This window comes from Molossus molossus, unplaced genomic scaffold, assembly GCF_014108415.1.
Source record: "Molossus molossus isolate mMolMol1 unplaced genomic scaffold, mMolMol1.p scaffold_m16_p_10, whole genome shotgun sequence".
Classification (NCBI taxonomy): domain Eukaryota; kingdom Metazoa; phylum Chordata; class Mammalia; order Chiroptera; family Molossidae; genus Molossus; species Molossus molossus.
Window position 1 is genome coordinate 95371912 of NW_023425345.1, and position 18460 is coordinate 95390371.

Genomic DNA, 18460 nt, shown 5'->3' on the forward strand with positions numbered 1-18460 from the left:
CCCTCACGCCTTGTTCTGTGCCCTGTGATTCTTGCAGTGAGCATGCCCACCAGTGAGACGGAGTCTGTCAACACGGAGAACGTGGCTGGCGGAGACATCGAGGGAGAGAACTGCGGGGCCAGGCTGGCGTGAGTAGCACTGCTAGGCGGGGCGGGGCTGCTCCGGGCTGGGCAGGGAGCTGCGTCCCGGGGTCAGGACAGGATGGCTCGTCACTGGACGGGCGGAGATCAGCGCGCAAGAGGAAACAGAGACCTGTGCGGGGAGCGGACATCCGGGGGGGGGGGGGGACCGCCCCTAGGCTGGCAATGAGGCTCCAATGGAGACCACTCCTCAACCCAAAACTTCTTTGGGCCCCTTTTCATCGCATCAGAGACATGCAGAGAGAACGTGTGGGAGGTTGAGGGCGCCTCTGAAGCCTCTCTCTCCCAGCCTCTCCCCCCTTTCACAAGAGACGCCTCTGTTAGGGCCCCGGGTCCTGCTGACCACCCTGTCCACCCTGATAAAAATGGCTGGAAGGAAAGCAAACAGGAGAGACCACAGAGTGGGAGATGATAGGTCCGGTCCTGCTCTGCATCTCTAAGTCACCCGTCCGTGAGGGGGAGCAGGGCCTGCCATGCAGCCTGGAGGCAGTAAGCCACCCCTGTTTGGCCGAGACTGCGCTGACTCCTCTCACCGGACTAGGTGTTCCAGAATCCCCTTCCCGGGTCCAACCCCAGGTCAAGGCCCTGGCCTCGCTGAGCTGACTGTGGCCTGGGTGGGGCCGGCTGTGAGGAGGAACAGTGCACATGTCACCATCACCCACCTTAGTTCAGTCTTACAAATGGAAACCAGTATTCCCTGGGACATGTGCCCCTCAAAAAAAAAAAAAAAAAAAAAAATGAAGGGAAAAAAGGTTTTGCCTGCTAAAAGTAAGCAAACTGCTCGTTTTTGTATGACCAGCTACATTACCAGTGTCCTAGAGGGCCGAGTTCTAAGATTCAAGTCGCAGAGTGTCAGGGGGTCCCGTGGAGCTTGAGCGTGGGGCCTCCTCCTGGACGGCGTGGGAACTGCTTTTGCTGTTGCCCTGGAGGTGCAGGAACTGGAACTCATGCCGACACTGCCCTTCCCAGAGGAGGCTCTGAGCGGGCCGTCTGCGGAGGAGTTTAAAGTGCTCCCTCCATGGACCGGCATCTTCTCCCAGGCTCCCTCTCTGGAGTGACTCAGCAGTCTGGGAAGCCAGCCCTTTGTGCGAGCTTAGCTGCGTCTAAACGTAAGCCGAGGCAGCCTGGAGCGTGGCCCCTGAGCCTGTGGAGGGGGAGTCAAGGCTTCGGACCAGATCGGCTCCGGTAGCCGTAGCCGGTGTGCCGGTCCCCGGGCCCGGGCATCGCTCACTCTGACAGCAGCGCCGGGGGGTCTGCACTGCAGGTTTCTCCGAGCTGCTGGGAAGCGATTCTTGTCAAAATGTTGTTAAAATACGGTGCTAATTACATTTTTAAGCAGCAGTCCAAGCCTTTTTTCCTCTTGCCTTCTTTTGGAACCATACAAAACAAGCGATTGAGTTTCTGAGGTGGGCCCGTCGGCCACGCTGGGGAGAGGCGGAGAGCAAGCCTCCAGAGTCGGCCGGTTCTGGGCCTGTCTGTGATCTGGACTCCCAGGGGGGTTGCAGAGAACAGGATTAAGAACCTCGCAACTCTAGCTTTTGAGCATGGCCCAAGTGACAGGCCAAGAGGAACTGGGGACCGGGCACCGGGAAGCCCCTGCGGAGCCGTTTCGGGAGAGCCTGAGCTCTGGGGGGTACCGGGGTAACCCCCACAGAGAGAAGCCGGCAGTCTCTCTGTTTATGTCACGCCTTGAGGGCACCTCTGCGGGCTCCGGGAGCTCTGCAGAAACGGTCCCCGTGCACATACACATGCCTGCGCTGTGCACATAACACACCTGGCCACGGTGCCAGCTCTGTAGTGTGTACTTCATGCATCACGGTCTTTCCCCATCCCCGCCCCACCCCCACGACAGTGATGGGGAGAGACTGCTCAGCAGAGGCCCGGGAGCCTAGTGGGGAGACAGCGTGAGCCCGGGCTGGGCCGGGCGGCGGTGTGGCCAGGACCCGTGAGAGGCTGCTTGTGTAGGGAGATGAGGTCCGGGTAGGGATGTATGTGCAGTGAGAAGCTGGGGTGGAGATGGCTCCTGAGGGTAGCGGCGGAGAGGAAGGACCTGCAGTGTGATATTGGGGTGGAGGAGGCAGGTGGGAGGCAGAGGAGCAGAGGAGGGAGCCATCAGGGGGAGGCAGACCATGATGAGGGCGCTGAGGTGCCTTGTGGAGCATGGCCGACCCCAGGAACTCACAGGGGTCACACAGGCAGCGGGAAGTGGGGTTCCAAGGTCCGGCTCCGGGCAGGGATGGAGTTGCACGTTTGCGGTGATCGGTATAAAAACTACCCATGAGGTCACAGAATAGGGTTGTTCTTAGAGGGATGGAGGCAGAACCTCGGGACATGCAGACAAGGAAGAACCAGTAAAGGGAACAGGTGAGGAGGTGTCAGGGGGACAGACAGCAGCACGCACTTGGAAACTCCGGAGGAGGAATTTCAAGGCACTGCTGACACTGTGCACTCCGTCAGGGGGTGCCCGGCGCCGAGCTAGGCCATGAGGACGCACCGCAGGCACGGGGGGCGCAGAGAGCAAACTGACACCTCTCACTCGAGCTCGGAACCTGGTGTGAAAGTGACACTCATAAGTCAGTAAGTCACAGACATCGGGGTGTCGCAGGAAAGGTAACAACATAGCGTGGGGTCAGTGGCCGAGGGAGGGGTGTGACTTCGACGGGCAGGTCAGGCACAGCTCCTGTGAGGAACGAAAATGTTAGCTCAGACCTGGAGGCTGAGCAGACACGGCCGAGGCAGAGTAAGGAAGAGGCTCCCTGTCAGGCGGCCGCGCGTGTCCAGGCCCTCGAGTGCGGAACTGAGAGCAGGCGGGCCAGCGAGCCAGTGCGGCCAGGAGAGGAGGCTGGAGGTGGGCAGGCCCCGTAGGCCCCCGGTGGCCTCGGTCTTTGTCACAAGGCTGAGGAGTCCTGGGGTGTGCAGCTGGCTGGTGTGGTTCCTTTGGCATCCTCGAGGGATCACCAAGGAAAGAGCAGGAATGGGGTGGGCGGGAACAGCGCTGTAAGCCCCGGGCAGGGCAGTCGCTGGGGGTGAGATGAGGCTCCGGCTGCAGTGGGTGTGGGGGAGTCGTGGGCTCTGCCCCGGAGCCGACCCTGAGGTGGGAGCAGAGTCCCCGTGAGGAGGAGCTGGAAATGAGCCACAGCAGGGCGCTCCCCCGGAAGGGCCATGGAAGGGAGAGAGGAAAAGAGGGTCCTGGAAGGCGAGGCTTGTTGTCGTCATAGTGCAGGGATGATCTTTAAGGCACACGGAAGTCCGTGACGGGAGGGCTGACGCTCCAGGGAAATGCGGGCTCTGGGAAGGAACTGCTTAGGGAGGGGCGCGGACCTCAGAGACAGCTTGAGACCCTGCGTGAGCACGGGAAGGAGTTCCCGTACCTCTGGGACTGGCTGGACGACGGAGGAAGAGACCTGACATCAGGAGTCCTAAGGTCTCGTGCGAATCCGCCGTGACCTCAGCCACGTGCCTCCGAGGGCTGCGTCGGTACTAGGAGCTGCTGCCCGCTCTGCAGCCACCCTTGCGGTAACCCCAGTCACGGGCGTCGCAGGTGTACAGTCGAGGTCGAGGCAGAGGTGTGTCAGCCTGGGTGGGGACTCCGGTGCCCTCTGAGGTCTGTTGAAGACGAACTGGGACAATCCCAGCAAAGACTACCCCACACAGCAAGTAGGGTGCTCATTCCTCTAAGAAGGGGAGAGACGCTGAAAATATACATAGCTCCCAAGAAGTTTGGAGGTGCGTCGAATCATGACAAATGCAAATTGAGGAACTAAGCGAAACAAAAATAGTTTGGGGTTTTTCTCTAATTTTTGAAGCTTCATGTCAAGGAGAGTCGTGGTTTCCTGGAAGGGTTGTCGTGGAGGCCTGGGCAGAGAGACTCTCTCGGACGGGGTGAACGCTAGGTCCGGCCCCGTGGAACTGTTCTGATGGCTTCTGTGTTCAAGGCTTCCTCCACCTCCCTGCTCTTCAAGAAGCCACTTAGCACACGGGATGGGTGGGTTTATCCGAGTAGACTGGAATGCAATGATGGAAAGAGCCAAGGAGCCCTCCGAGCAAGCTGTGCATGGCCCGCTGGGGCTTGGAGAAGCTGGAGGCCTCCGCTCTTCAGTAGGAAGAAGCATTTGCACACGTGGAGCAGCCCGGGGTGTGGAGGGTGCTGTGGTACAGGGCACCCCCCCCCCCACTCCCTGGCGTGCTCAGTCACAGGACCAGTACGACAGCTTTCCAAACCCTGAGCCCATGCTCACCTCCCAGGAGGTGAAAGGCTGCAGGGAAGGAGGGTCCCTCTGTTTCCATGAAGTGGGTCCTGCTGTTGACTCCCGCCCCGAGGGCTGGCGTCTTCCCTTGCCCACGTGCTGGAACAGTACCCTCCCCCTTCCCAAGCAGGGACACTGGAGTAATACGGTGCCTAAAAAGGGCTGCATGTTGCAGACTCAGAAAGCCTGAAATCTCCTGAGAACAGCAACCACAACCCTGAAAATCAGTTTCCAAGTGTGGTGTCCAGGGTTATACATCAGGACTCGTGACTAAGTGGAAGAGAAAGTCCTGCTCTGTTTCCTCCTCTTCAGAATGTGCCAGAATGCCAAGTAAGGACCATCGCTGATGGTCATGCTTAAACTCAGGCCCGGTCCTTCCCTGTGCCACGCCCGAGTTATTCCCTGGGGAGATATGAACACACAGATGTTGGTTCCCCCACGTGGTAGGTTCTAGGAACCCACCTTTCTTAGGACTCACTTGGACTGAGACAGGGCCTAATGGGGAAGGGCCAGTGGTCTGCACTGACCAGCCCCACAGAGAGGAGCATGGAGACATTTCTGGGAAGCCTGAGGGTCAGGCTGGGCTCTGCAGATGGTCCCAGAGATCATGAGCATCCTCATTGGCTTATATTTATATCCAGGAGCGTGAACTGCCCCAAAGCAAGCCTCAGGAAGACCCAAGGGTCCCGTGCTCAGCGGGGCCCTGCTGGAGAACAGAGCACCCTGGACTCCCCCCACCCAATTAGCACCTGGAAAACATTTGTTTCCCCATTAAACTGTGGCTCTAAATAAAACGCTGCCCTGGCTCCCCCCCTCCCCCTCCCACACGCTTTGTTAACATGTGATTAAACCCTCCAGCCTGGCAGGCAGTCTTTGGAGGCGGGAAAAGGTTATTAGCTAACGGTTCAAAGCAGTAAAGGCACTTGGCTCAGATTCTCAGTGCCCCAGAGATATAATTATCTCATGCTCGATGGCTTTGCCACCTGTCACATCTTCTGGTTTAATTTTTTAAAATAAAAACAATGAGAGGGGTTGTTTTCTTGCTGTGCAGTGGAGCTTGCTTTGTGCCGAGCTGAGATGACACCGGCTTGCAGCCGTCGCCCCCAGGCCCGCTCCTGCTTTCTCTCCGCATGTCTCCTCTCTGCCGCTGTCGCCACCCCTCTCCGCCCCCGAGGTGCACTGCGCCTTCCTGCGCGTCCACCTGGGGTCTCTCCCGTGTGGACCCCTCGACGCCGAGCCTTTCCGACACATTGCCTTCGAGGCTGTGTCCCAGTGCCTGCACTGTCCCTCTCTCCATCTCTCTCTGCCTTCCGTCCTCTTCCCCCAGCCCGCCTCCATCCAGCCTCCCCTGGACGCTCCTCTAGAACTGGGCAGTCTCGGGGCCTCCTTGAAGGTTCTCCTTTCAGTGGACCCTCCACCGTACAGCGGCCCTTGGAGTCAGCCAGCAGCACCCCTGCCCGGTGCTCCTGCCCCAGGTCCCCCAGGTCTCCAGGGCTGCACGTGACTGTCAGCAGGGTGGGTTGCTTCTGGGGACCCACGGCTGTTCTCCTGGCTCAGTGGGCCGCCCCGAGGCTAGGACTTAGAGGCCTTTCCGTTTCAAGCTGGCTCTTTTTGCTCCTCCTCACTCGGGCCAGCGTTGGCCAGGCTCCTGTTCAGAGGCGTCTGTGCGGACGTGCTTCTGCCTGTGGGTTCCAGGTGCCGGGAGCCGTCTGCAGGCCTCCTGCCCGCACGGCGCACAAGGCACAGCGTTCCTAACGCGCCGCCTGGCCTGACCTCGTGGACCTCGCGAGACACGCGGACCGTCGGAGAGCACGGGCTCTCCCCGTCCTCAGGGGGCACTAGACTTGGAGCCGTGTCCACTGGGCCAGGCCTCAGCCTCCACATTCAAATGCACAAACACACCAGAAGGTGCTTTCAAATAGGCTCCTTCTCTCCAGAACTGTTCGGAGTCACACCACGCACCCGTCCAGTGTCCACATACGGTCAACAGGGGACATCAGACTTCTCCGGCACTGCTGAATGTCTTTGAAAGGGAAGGATATGCGTGTGCCATGGGCTAATGTCTCCTTTTTCTCTTTCAGCCACCGGATCTCCAAGTCCAAGTTCAGGTGAGTGTGACGCGCTGGGTTCTTTCCGCTGCCCACCCGCTCTGTCCCTGACCCCGGCCGGGCGGTGGCAGACTGAGGGCCTTCTTCACAGAGGCAGCTGCTCTCCTGTGCATGGCCACCAAGAAGCGGTGTGAGGACTATATCAAACAAATGGTCCAGGGGTTGGTATTTGTTGAATGACCTTTGTCGGTGTCTCTTCGGCAGCACCATCCCGAGAAGGTTATGAGACCTAGTGTGTCTCCCTTCCTTATAAGATGAAGTCTAGTTAAAATACATACAATGGGGTGCTTGCTACCATTCCCGAAGGCACACAGGATGACCACACTGCTAGGCTCCAGAACCTTCCACAGGGACTGTGGTCTTCAGCCCCCTTCTGCCTTCCCAGTCTCACTTCCCACACTCCCCTGCTCACATCCTTTGTTCCAACCACATGGAGCTTGCACTTTCTGGAATGTTCTAACCAGAGTCACTGTGTCCCCATGTCTTCGTTTGGAGAACTCAGACTTTGGTAGGAATCTCCATGTGACCACATCTATAATGTCTGCAAACTCCCCAGGGGACGCTACCACCGCCCTCCATTCCCATGGTGCTTTGCTCCTAATCCTGACTCAGCACTTTCTCCACTGCCTGCCAGTCATCAGCTCGCAAGCCTGTTTGCTACAGGCTCTGCGTGCCCCGTGGGTGTTCCCTCCAGAGAGTTGCGGAGTCCTGTCCGGTGGCGGGCTGTTCGCACGTGTGTGTTGAATGGACAACTGGATGGATATGTGGAGTGGGGGTGTGAGTTTGCTCCCACGAAGCTTATACATGCTGACAAATATTGGTGGTTTATGTTTTGCTTCCCTAGCCTCTCCCACTAAGTAGCAGGAGCATAAATAACACTGGATTTTGATCCCGCTGGGAATATGTAGCCTGGTGCTGTATTTTATTTTATGTATTTATTTAAATTCTAACTCGAGGATACTTTTTTATTTATCTTGATATAGAGTGCGGGGGCAGGGCGGGAGAAACATCGATGTGAGAGAAAACTATGGATTGGCTGCCTCCCACTTGACCCCAACCAGGGCTGGGGCTGAACCGCAGCTGAGGTACATGCCCCTGACCAGAATCGAAGCCACGACTCTTTAATCCGTGAGCCGACGCTCTAACTGCTGAGCCAAACCAGCCAGGGCCCAGTGCTGTATTTTAAATAGTCCCTTAAGGTAGAAATGTCAGCTCCTCTCCAGCCTCCTGTCCAGTCTGGATGCTGGGGCAGGGCCTTCAGGTCTGGGAAGTCACAGGGCTCGATGGGGCCTGGTCCTGGAAGGCCGGGTCCTCTGCTCTCTCTGTGCGGCGTCTGGTCCATGCTGCTCTGCACTGGTTCCGGCTGGGGGTGCCGCAGGTTCGGGCCTCCACCAGTGGAATCCATGCCCCCCCGTATTTGCATCTCATCTTGAAATCTCCGTCCCAAGCTCTGTTGGTCCCTGTTAGCACCTCCACACTTCACGGGAGTGCGCAGACCCTGCCAGGTCCCTCGCACTCCAGGAACAACGATGGGGAACCTGGTCACTAGGCAGGCTCACCCGCCTGCCTGCCTCCCACCACTGTCCCTGCACCAGCCGGACAGAGCTCGAGCCAAAGGCAGACGTTCTCCCGGGGGCAGCGCCCAGTGGAGGCCGCCAACGAGCCCCACGGTGCCTGGCCTTGCCCAGGTCGTCTCTGTGTTTCTACAACCACCTTCTCTAAGCTCCTGAGGCTGGACACCCAGGACCATGGTGTCTGACTCTCTCCTCTACGCTGACACCTTCTTTCTCCCATACCCCACTGGAACCGGAAAATGTAGGCTTTCCCCTTCCTCCTTCTCTCCAGATGTCTTTTACCTAAGAAGTAGAGGGCCAAGTTACCAGGCCTCACTCTCACTACAGGAAACAGAGCTCTAGAGATGAGATAGAGGTCCTTTCTCTCAAGTAATAATGCCTGGATTTTGCTGCTTTATCTCCAGTATCTGGAGATATGTCTGGTACATAACAGGGCCTGAATACATACAGGGGTGGGCAAAAGTGGGTTTACAGTGGTTCATATGGAAAATAATACAATCATTAATAAATAACAGGAAAATAATGCAATAATTAATGAGTAATATAAGAATAAACTGTATTTCACAGACTCACAACTGCAAACCTACTTTTGCCCACTCCTGTATTTGCTGAGTAAATGAATGAATGAATGAATGAACAGTTTTGCTTCAATAAGACAATATAAGCTTGACACATACTCAACCAAAATATCTAATTTGACAGCAAAGCTGAGAAGCATTTTGTGCTTCTGATAATTCCAAAGTCTCCACACATACGGTAAGAGTAAAGGGACAGCCCAGCTGGTGTGTCTCAGTGGACTGAGCACGATCCCATGGACTGAGGGGTCCTGGTTCAATCCCCAGTCAGGGCACATGCAGGCTAAATCCCCAGTGTGGGGCATGCAGGAGGCAGCCGATCAATGTTTCTCTCTCACATCGATGTTTCTATCTCTCTCTCCCTTCCTCTCTCTCTCTAAAAAGTCAATTAAAACATATTTTTAAAAAAAGAGTGAAGGGATAAAAATACATTTTAAAATATTCTCATCACACACAAATGAGTGAGCCATAAATGAACAACTGAGTGAGTGAATGAGTGGATCAGCGTGCTCTGGAGGATGGGAGGGAATGGACATATTTGCATGGACCCGGCCTCGTGAGCGATGGCTCGGGAGACTCTGGGAACATTTCTTATCCAGTGATCTGTGCTGCAACCTGTGCTTTTGAAAAAGAGGAAAGGAACAGCGGCCCCTACACTGTTGGCTCCCTGCTCAGCTTGGACACGTGGCTGGGCCTGTTGTATACTTAACCTCCTGTATACCAGCGGTGTGACCTCTGGGAAGGGTTTTCCCCTCTGTAGCGACTGTTGAAGATACAAGGGAAATGCAGAGAGAAGACTTTGTATTCCTGAAAGACTTATCACTAGTAGGTTGGCACTATCATTGAATGCGTTTTCAGCTACCGAGGCTGAGAGAGGTCTGGGGCCACATGGCTCCTATGTGGCCAAGTCAGAGCCTGCACTCAGGACCCATGCTGCTAACTCCTGTGCCCTCCTGGTGATAAGGTGCTGCCCGGGAACACTCCGCACTGTCTCTGCTCCGCTATCGCAGCCTGGACTGGGGGTGGGTAGCTCCATAACAGTGCCATGCATAGAAATACAGCGCAAGCCACATGTGCGCTTGTTAAAAGTTTCTAGTAGCCACGTTACAAAGTAAACAGACACAGGTGAAATTAACCTTCGTATAATTAACCCAATATTTCTAAAGCATTACCACTTCAACTTATAATTTACATTAAAATGATTGAGATATTTTACATTTGCTTTTTGATACTGAGTCTTTGAAACCCAGTGTGTATTTCACACATACTTCATGTCTCATTTGGACTGGCCGCGTTTCAAGTGCCCAGAGGCCACATGTGGCTGGTGGTTACTGCCGCAGACAGTGTGGCCATAAAGGGACTGAGCAGAGAGCCTCTGGCAGCCTTCAGTCCAGAGCCTTTGGCCCACTGATGGTGTCTGTGTAGGAAATATCAAAGTCTGGCAGTGGATTGAAAATGCCAGTAAAATGATCAAGTTGACCTGGAGCCGTTTCGGTGAGCTGCTAAGGTTTCTACTATAGACGCAAGAAAAATGTGTTCCCGCACCTGCTCCTGTTGATTGCATGGGGAATGCAGAAGAAAAGCAAGGTAATGCAGGGGGAAATGGAGAGAATTTTTTGCAATTCAGAAATAACATGGTAAACAGTGAAGTGCCTGTTTTACCAAAAAAAAAAATCTAAAATCTGAGTTTTAAAAAGATCAACGCATTCCTGATGCAAAACTGAAGGATACAAAGTTATGGTCTATTTAAAAGAAATATTAGAACAGAACTTTTAGGGGAAATTCTGCAAAATAATTACTTATAAAATTAGGAATTAGCTGCAGTTAGGAGTTAGTTGCAGTAAGGAATTTTGCAACCTTTGGGGCTCACCGTTTAGAATGGGATTTAGCAGTTATGGACTAAATGATTCAGAAAGTCTTATGCAACTGGAAGGATTCAGCAGATTACCTGTTGCAGCTTCCAGATCTCACTTTTGCAGAGTTCTCAGTGGATCCCACAGCGTCCTAGACGTTTGGAGGACTCTCTTGCCCCGTATTCAGTGAAATGTGCTTCCGATGCTCCCGTTATTCCTGCTATCCCATAAGCAACGAGGCACCCAGATTTGCCCCAATCTCTAACAGTCCGTTTTTAAGTTACTTGTGTATAAAATAATTAAATGTAGTGATTTCCCGTGTTGCTTGTTCTCAGTTCTGTAGTCACTAGAAGAGTGTGAAGTGTCCACCATGTTGACGTTGTCTGCTATTCCAGGTGACTGTCTAGAATACGTGCCAAGCCAACTCCTTCCGGAGCCCTGCCCTTTCCCACCCACCCTCACCCCTGGGTCACAGGAGGCCTGGCGCTCACAGAACTTGTCTCCAGCAAGGAGGCAGGACATGTGCAGGGAGCGCACCTCCACAGCCCCGCCACCTGTCAGCAGGTGTCCTGGCCGTGTGACGGGGACAGCACTGTACCGCGGGTCTGGAACAAAGGGCAGGACCGTCCCTTCCCCTCCGGGACCTGTGCTCTCACTGCAGAGCCATACAGTACAAGCCAGCTGGGAAGCCATTCCTCTGGGGAAGTTCTTGGCTCTGCCATGACCGCTGGGACACCCTTGGACGAGCTCTGCTGACCCACCTGGGCTCTGAGCACGCTCCGTGGTAGGGCATCACGCAGCCAGGCTGGGTCCCTCATGCGAACTGTTGAATATCATGCACCTGGCCGATGGCAGGTGTTTAGCACGTATTTCCTGACTCTATAACCAAGACGAATAATGTCGACAATGAGTCTGATGGGCTCTGAGTCTGGGAAGACTAGGAAGGGCACCGTGGAGAAGCTGGGGTGCACAGGACATAGACGGGGCGGTTCCGAGAGCTGGGACGGTCCATGCAGGGGGAAGGCAAGAGCAGGGCCCAGAGTTGGGAAGAGTAAGGAGGATCTCAGCCGAGTGAGGCGAAGTTTCCTATGGGAATGCAGTGATGGAGAAGAAGTGGGCTGGACACACTTATATCCATCCTTCTACGTCGACATAGGGAAGTTCTATTTCTGGAGTAGATGGCTTTTCCGTTAGTGCGAAGGGAACGTAAACAGCGGGCACATTTCTCCTCCCTGTTTTATCATTTAATTTCTATATCCTCCGTGCATATGTAAACACAAATAAATTCACACGTTCTAATAAAAAAATTACATTTATTATACAGTAGGAAGCGTTGCCGGGAAACCAGTTGTCAAGCAAAGCTATATTTTGAAGAGTGGGAGGTGTATAATTATCTTTAAATACTTTCTCGGGGTAGTAATTACCCCCACCCGCACCCCGGCTCTAGTCCACGTGACTCCCCTACATGGCTGTGCACAGGAGCAGCACCCTGCATGACAGCCACTCGGGTTCAGACAGGCCTGACCCTTCACACCCCCGGCCCCGACCCCCAACCTTGGGAAAGAGGAACTTAACCTAAGTTCTCGGCGTTAAATCGGCTCCTACGTTCCAAAAAAACAAAGCAAACTGAGTCCTTTGGACTCCGAATACCAAGTGTCAGTGATCTCTGTAATGTGACATTATATCTATTTAAAACACTTTTTGAAACTACAATGTAAGCTATTTAAGGTCAGATATGAGTTTGTCCTGAAAATTCGTCTTTCAGAGGAAAAAAAAGTTGTGTAACCAAAGTTCTCTACAATATGAATAAGCACAGTAACAGGATAGACGCAGAGTCCGGCCCAGGTGAGAAAGACTCCTCAGCACCGAGGTCTGGCCCCTCCAAACACCGCGGCCCACCAAGGCCCCGCCACCTGGGACTGCTGCCCCTGCCCCCCATCCTCACGCCCACCCAGGGAGCATGTGTGGGGCACAAACCTCCCTCCCACGCACAGCGTTTGGAGACTGTAACCCTCTGACCCGAGGCATTTCTTCCTGTGTAGTGACCTCCTCCCAGGTGGCAGGTGTGTGTCCCCCACAAGGTCTGATGCTCACTGGAGAGGGCATCCCAACACCCGATGATGTGGGGGCCCGATCAGAACACTGCCCAGTGAACCCCTCCTTCTCTCGCTCAGCCAGCCCTAGGTGAGGTGCTCCCCGCAGTTCCGGGGGAACCACACCCTTCGGGGATGTTCTCCTCGTCCTTCTGGTCTCGGTGTAGATGTTAACGAAGGGGTGGGAATAGGATTTTCCATGGACAGTAGGTAGAAGCAATTTGGGATGGGTGGAGGGATCATAAACGGCCGTGTCTCCCCCATGGAAACCTAGAACACAGATGTGAGCACAGGTGTCCGTGGACAATTGCTCCGCGATTCTGCTGTTCCCTCCCCCTCCCCCGCCTCCTTTATTACCCAAACCGCCTTTATATCTCCCCGTCTCCCACGGCCTGTTGGGTCTCTCCCCACGTGACCCCCAGCCCTCAGATGTATTTCCTGAGCTGAGCGCCCCACCTTCTCCTCAGAGCCACCTGCCTGCCCCGAGCACGGCCTCTCCCCATCTCTGCTGTGTGGGCTGACCCATGGCCCTCTCCCCACTGGCCTCAGCCAGAAGTTGGGGCTGCCCCTTCCACTCCTTTCTCTGTGACCCTGCACATCCAGTCAGGCGCAAAGACCGATGACTTTGCCTTCGAGATCGGTGCCAGCTCAGTGTCCTCTTTTCCATGATAAAGCGACGGCTTTCTTCCTTCAACCCGCGCAGAGAGTGTTCTGCGCGCTGTTCCGTGTGCAGTTGACAGAGTGGTGGTTTCTGTTGGCTGTTTGGTTTTCAAGTCCAAGCTCATGCCGTCCTTCTCCCCTCGGCCCTCGGCCTCTCCCTCCCAGGCCCTGCTCCGGCACCCCCCCTCCCCTCCTTTGCACAGGGCAGGCACATGTTACATGTTTGGACAACAGTCGCCAAATAGAGCTCTCTGCGTTCTCTGCACCGTGATGATGAATTAGGGGTAAGCTGTAAACCCCTCCGCCGTGGAATTATAAAATGTGACTCTTCTCTTGGGATCATCCAGTTTACTGGTTCTCAGTTGTGGTTACACAGTAGTGTAATCGGAGAACTTTAAAAAAACACCAATGATATTTTTAAAAATATATTTAGAAAGGACCCAGCCCCCCCCCCCCAAAATCAGATTGAATTGGTTTAGGCTTAAGACCTGGGTACAGGTGGGGCTTCTCGGGTATCTTTTTAGCTTTCCCAGGTAACTCTCTGCACAGCCAGGGTTGAGAATCACTGACAAATGTCCCAAAGCAAGAGGCGTGGGCGCACCCTCTGGACCAGGCTGGGCTGCAAGGGGGCGGTGCTGCGCCCCTGCACGGAGAGGTGGTGTGTGGCACTGCCAGTGTGATGGTGGGCCGGGACTCAGCCGCCGGCCCTCGCTCGCTGCTCCTCAGACGGGGCAACGCCTGCTTCTCAGCGCTATTGAGAGGACGAGTGAGGAGCCATCGCAAGTGTCTGATTTGGCACCGAGCACATGTGAGGTGTGTGATGGTGACCACTGGAGCACTAATACCACCATCGCTGCCAGTGATACTCCTGCTTGCAGTACTGTTCCTAGTAATGCATTATGATCCAGTAAAAGATTTCCATGGCTGACCACCTTTGGCTTCATGCTAGACGCATTAGGCGGCAGCCATCAATTCCCACCAAGTCCTGCGGGGTTGGCCCTGTTCTGTCTCACCGGTGAGACAGCCGAAGCCGAGGATGGAGGAGGGACATACCCAAGGCCACAGAGCTAAGAGGCAGCACCAGGTTGCACTGCTCTAGGGAGGCCAGGCCTGTGACGAGGTCAGAGGAGCCACTGAGAGGCCTTTCGGCGGAAGGAAATCTGAATTTCATAGCTGCCTTCTCCCCTTGCCCGCCCCTCTCCAGTCGCTACTGGCGCCGGTGGAATCGGTTCTGCAGAAGGAAGTGTCGCGCGGCAGTCAAGTCCAACATCTTCTACTGGCTGGTGATTTTCCTGGTGTTTCTCAACACGCTCACCATCGCCTCGGAGCATTACAACCAGCCCCACTGGCTCACAGAAGTGCAAGGTGAGTGGCAGCCCCTGGCACCGCCCTGGTCTACTCTGGCCACCTCAGCCCTGAGCCCCAGGGAGGGCACGGCCACCGGCAGCAGGTGGATGGGAGAGCAGCCAGTGGCCAGGGCTCCTGGCCGGTGCCATGCTGGGGACACCACGGGCCTGGCAGCTCGGACACTCCCCACTAAAATGTACAGCCTCGTGGTGAACAGGCGTGGCTCCCTGGCTGGGTCTACACCATCTGCCTGCCGCAGCAGGCGCTGTTGGGTCCGGTGACAAGGACACGTGGTGTACCTTGCTTGGCTGCCTCAGACTCTTGGCTGCCAGCTGCCCAGAAGGGATTTTCAGGCCCTCGGCTTTACTGTTGCTTCCAGGTGTACATGGCGAGGTCCAGCTGGGCTGGCCAGACGGGTGACGGTGAGGTGAGCAGAAAGGCAGGGGAGAGGCCAGTAGTGGCCGGGCACAGGGAGCTGCCTCGGTGGGTGGTTAGCGTCCATCCCTTCCCTGGGCCCCGGAGAGGACCTCACTAGCCAGTGCCTCGGTGCCACCCCCAGGAGCCCGGCGGGCCCGGGCTGCTTTCCGGACTCGGACGTCCGGCTTCACCTCTTGGCTTATTGGTTTCGGGGATTACTTTTCTCTCGGAACCTCACTTCTGTGTCTGAAAAATGGGCTTGATGACAATCGTACCCACCTCCCAGAGCTGCCGTGAAGAGCGAAGATGAGGGCACGCAAAGCCTTTGGAGTAGATACAGTCACCCCTTCTTCTCAGGCTCACGTCCGCGGTTTCAGTTACCTCTGGTCAGTCGTGGTCTGAAATGTTAATGGAAAATTCCAGAAGTAAACAGTTCGTAAGTTTTAGTAGTGCACCCTGTGCTAGGGTATGGTGAAATCTCGCACTATTAGGACACGTATGTGCAAGAAAAGACAGTGTATAGAGAGTTCAGCGCGAGCCGTGGTTCCAGGCCTCCCTGGGGGTCTTATTGTATCTCCTGCGGCTAAGGGGAGACTGCTGTACCTGATAAATATTTGTCGTGCGTACAACGAGATGCCCCTTTCCCGTCAGTCTGGCCCGAATTGTTCTGTTTTGACAGCAGTGGATGGGAGAGGTGTCCTGGCTGGGAAGGGAGAGTTCGGTTTTTTTTCAGTGGTGATAATTACTGTGTTTCCTTTCTCCTCCTCCCCGTTTTCCCTCCTCTCACACCTGCTTGGATCCGACCCCACTCGTGAACCTGCCAGACACGGCCAACAAGGCCCTCCTGGCCCTTTTCACGGCGGAGATGCTGCTGAAGATGTACAGCCTGGGCCTGCAGGCCTACTTCGTGTCCCTGTTCAACCGCTTCGACTGCTTCATCGTGTGCGGGGGCATCCTGGAGACCATCCTGGTGGAGACCAAGGTCATGTCGCCCCTGGGCATCTCTGTGCTGAGATGCGTTCGGCTCCTGCGGATATTTAAAATCACCAGGTATTTCCCTTCAGACGCGGGGCTCGGGGAGAGGTGCTTCCAGAAGGCAGGGAGGCCTGGGTGGGGGACCAGCTGCTTTTCCAGATGGGTTTGTCCTCGGCTCACGGACACCGAGGGGAGCTTTGATTCAGTTAGACGCCACATCATTTAGAGACCCCCGTGACTGCTGGTACCAGAGACAGCCTCGTGGTGTAAGCAGATCGGAGATTTGCTCAGTCACGTTAAGAAGGTCCGGGGTGGGCAGCCCAGGAGGCCTCAGGAAGGCCTCGGACCCAGTCTCCTGTGCTTTGCTTTGTGAGCCTTGGCCCCCCCCCACCCCACCCCCGCCACGGTCACAGGCGGCTTCTGGAGACTGAGCCATCGTGTTCGAATCTGAGGCAGGAAGGAGAGGGCGGCAGGGGGGGGGGGGGGGGCAAAGGGGGCAGCCACACCCCTGAGTCAGGTCCCTGCAGAGCTCCCCAGAAAGCTCCCCACAGCTCCGGTCTCGCGGCCAGCGCAGCTGGGAGGCAGGGACGCGGTCTGCAGCGGGGCATGGGCTCTGCGGGTGCAGTCTCGGTTCCCGAACTGAGCGGGGCGATGCAGATCCTGCAAGAGGCGTTCACCCCTCCTTCCACACACTCACCCCTCCATCTGTCTGTCCATCTGCCCCCTGAAGGCTGTAGTCTTCCCCACCATCCGGGTCAAGGGGCGATTCTCACGGAGAGGACAGGCTGGGGCAGGGGGCGGGGGCTGGGAAGCATGCTCTGGGCACATCATTTAACTGCATTGTGACCCATTGCGATGATGAAATCAGTTTATTGATCGCAACCATCATTTTTAAACAACTTTATTGAGGTATAATTCACATACTAATAAATTATTCATTTAAAGTGTACAATTCGCTTTTATAGGTATTCAGTTTTACAACCATCACCACAGTCAGGTTTTAGACCATTTTCATCACCCTGAAAAGAGACTCCAAACCCACTCCTCATTCCCCCACCTTCCTCCCAGTAGCAAGTACTGATTTACTCTCTATCCCCATAGACTTGCCTACGCTGGACCGTTGATCTGTGTGAGCGCATACGATGCATGGTGTCTGCATCTGGCTTCTTTCACTTGGCATAAGGGTCTCAAGTGTCCCCCACTTTGTAGCACGGGTCCTACTCCATGCCTTTCTGTGGCTGACTAACATTCCATTGTATGAATATGTACCCCGGTTTGTTTATTCATTCCTCGGTTGGTGGACATTTGGTTTAGATCTGCCTTTTGGCCACTGTAAATAACGCCGCTATGAGTAACTGATGTTCACGTTTTGCATGGATGGATGTTTTCATTTCTCTTGGATGTACTTAGCGGTAGACTATCCAGATCATTTCATAAGTCTGTGTTTGAGAGTTTGAGGAAACGTCACACTGCTTTCCAGAGACTGGGCCATTGCACATTCACATCAGGGACGTACATAAAGCCTCCGATTCTCCACACTCTCACTTTACACGAAAGCGTGAAATAGAAGGAGGGAGCTTCAGGAGGCCTGACGCGAACATATGCATAAAAATCTCTGAGACATAAATCTATCTGAGTTGCAGTCTAATACACATTTCTCACTGTGGGTCGTGGTCAGCCCATGTGGGAAACACCTGGAAGGGAGGGGTTCGCTCTGCCCCCCCGTGGGACAGCCTCCTCTCCTGAAGAACCCGTGACCACAGGAGCCCTGAGAACAGCACTTTGGGGTCAGAAGACGGGGTGCGGTGGGTACCTTCCGTTCTGGAGCTAAGCAGACCCTGCTCAGTGTTCTCATCATGACCGAGTCAGCGGGCCCGTGAAGCGCCCCGAGGTTACCGTGCTCCGCAAGGTGTTCTCAGCACCCACCCCGCACATGCTTGTTCCTGTGGCGTCGTCAAGGGTCAAATGGGAAAAGGCATTTGAAGTGTTCACTTCCGGGAGCACTGATTGTTAGTCTAAGGGTACTTGTCACTGTTAGGAGAAGGGGAAGGAGAAGAGCCCGAGGCGGCCTGTGCACGCACATTCTCTGTTCCCGCTCGCGGGCTGGGTGCCAAGCCCTGCTGTGGGGGCGGGGAGCAGGAGAGAGCCCCGGAAGGTTGACTGTCAGACGGTAGGCTCCAAGTGTGTGCAGAACGGAGGTCCACACGTGTAACACTCCTGGACAACCCCCCCGCCCCGACAGGAGCTCTTTATGAATGTCCTGAATTTCTTGGCGTTAAGAGAAAATTCTTGATTTAAAAGAAAAGCAGAACTATAATAACAATCCGGGTTGACGTGCGTCGGTGCCGACTCTGCCGCGGTCCGCTCGAGCGCTCACGGGCATTTGCTGCAGGAGTCCTCGCGGCTGCCTGAGAGGGGGTGAGGACGGACGGCCGGTATCAGTAGTCCCACTTTGCAGAAGAGAAAACCGT

General features: G+C 55.2%; 1 protein-coding gene across 12 annotated transcripts in view; it reads left to right on the plus strand.

The window, feature by feature from the left end:
* CACNA1C (calcium voltage-gated channel subunit alpha1 C) overlaps positions 1 to 18460 on the plus strand; it is a 579936-nt gene that overhangs the window by 447637 nt on the left and 113839 nt on the right. For all 12 annotated transcript variants that reach the window (XM_036252393.1, XM_036252392.1, XM_036252383.1 and 9 more), the window contains exons 10-13: positions 38 to 128; positions 6469 to 6495; positions 14455 to 14615; positions 15839 to 16064. In XM_036252393.1, the coding sequence (XP_036108286.1) occupies positions 38 to 128; positions 6469 to 6495; positions 14455 to 14615; positions 15839 to 16064 (505 nt within the window). The remainder of the gene's footprint in view (positions 1 to 37; positions 129 to 6468; positions 6496 to 14454; positions 14616 to 15838; positions 16065 to 18460) is intronic.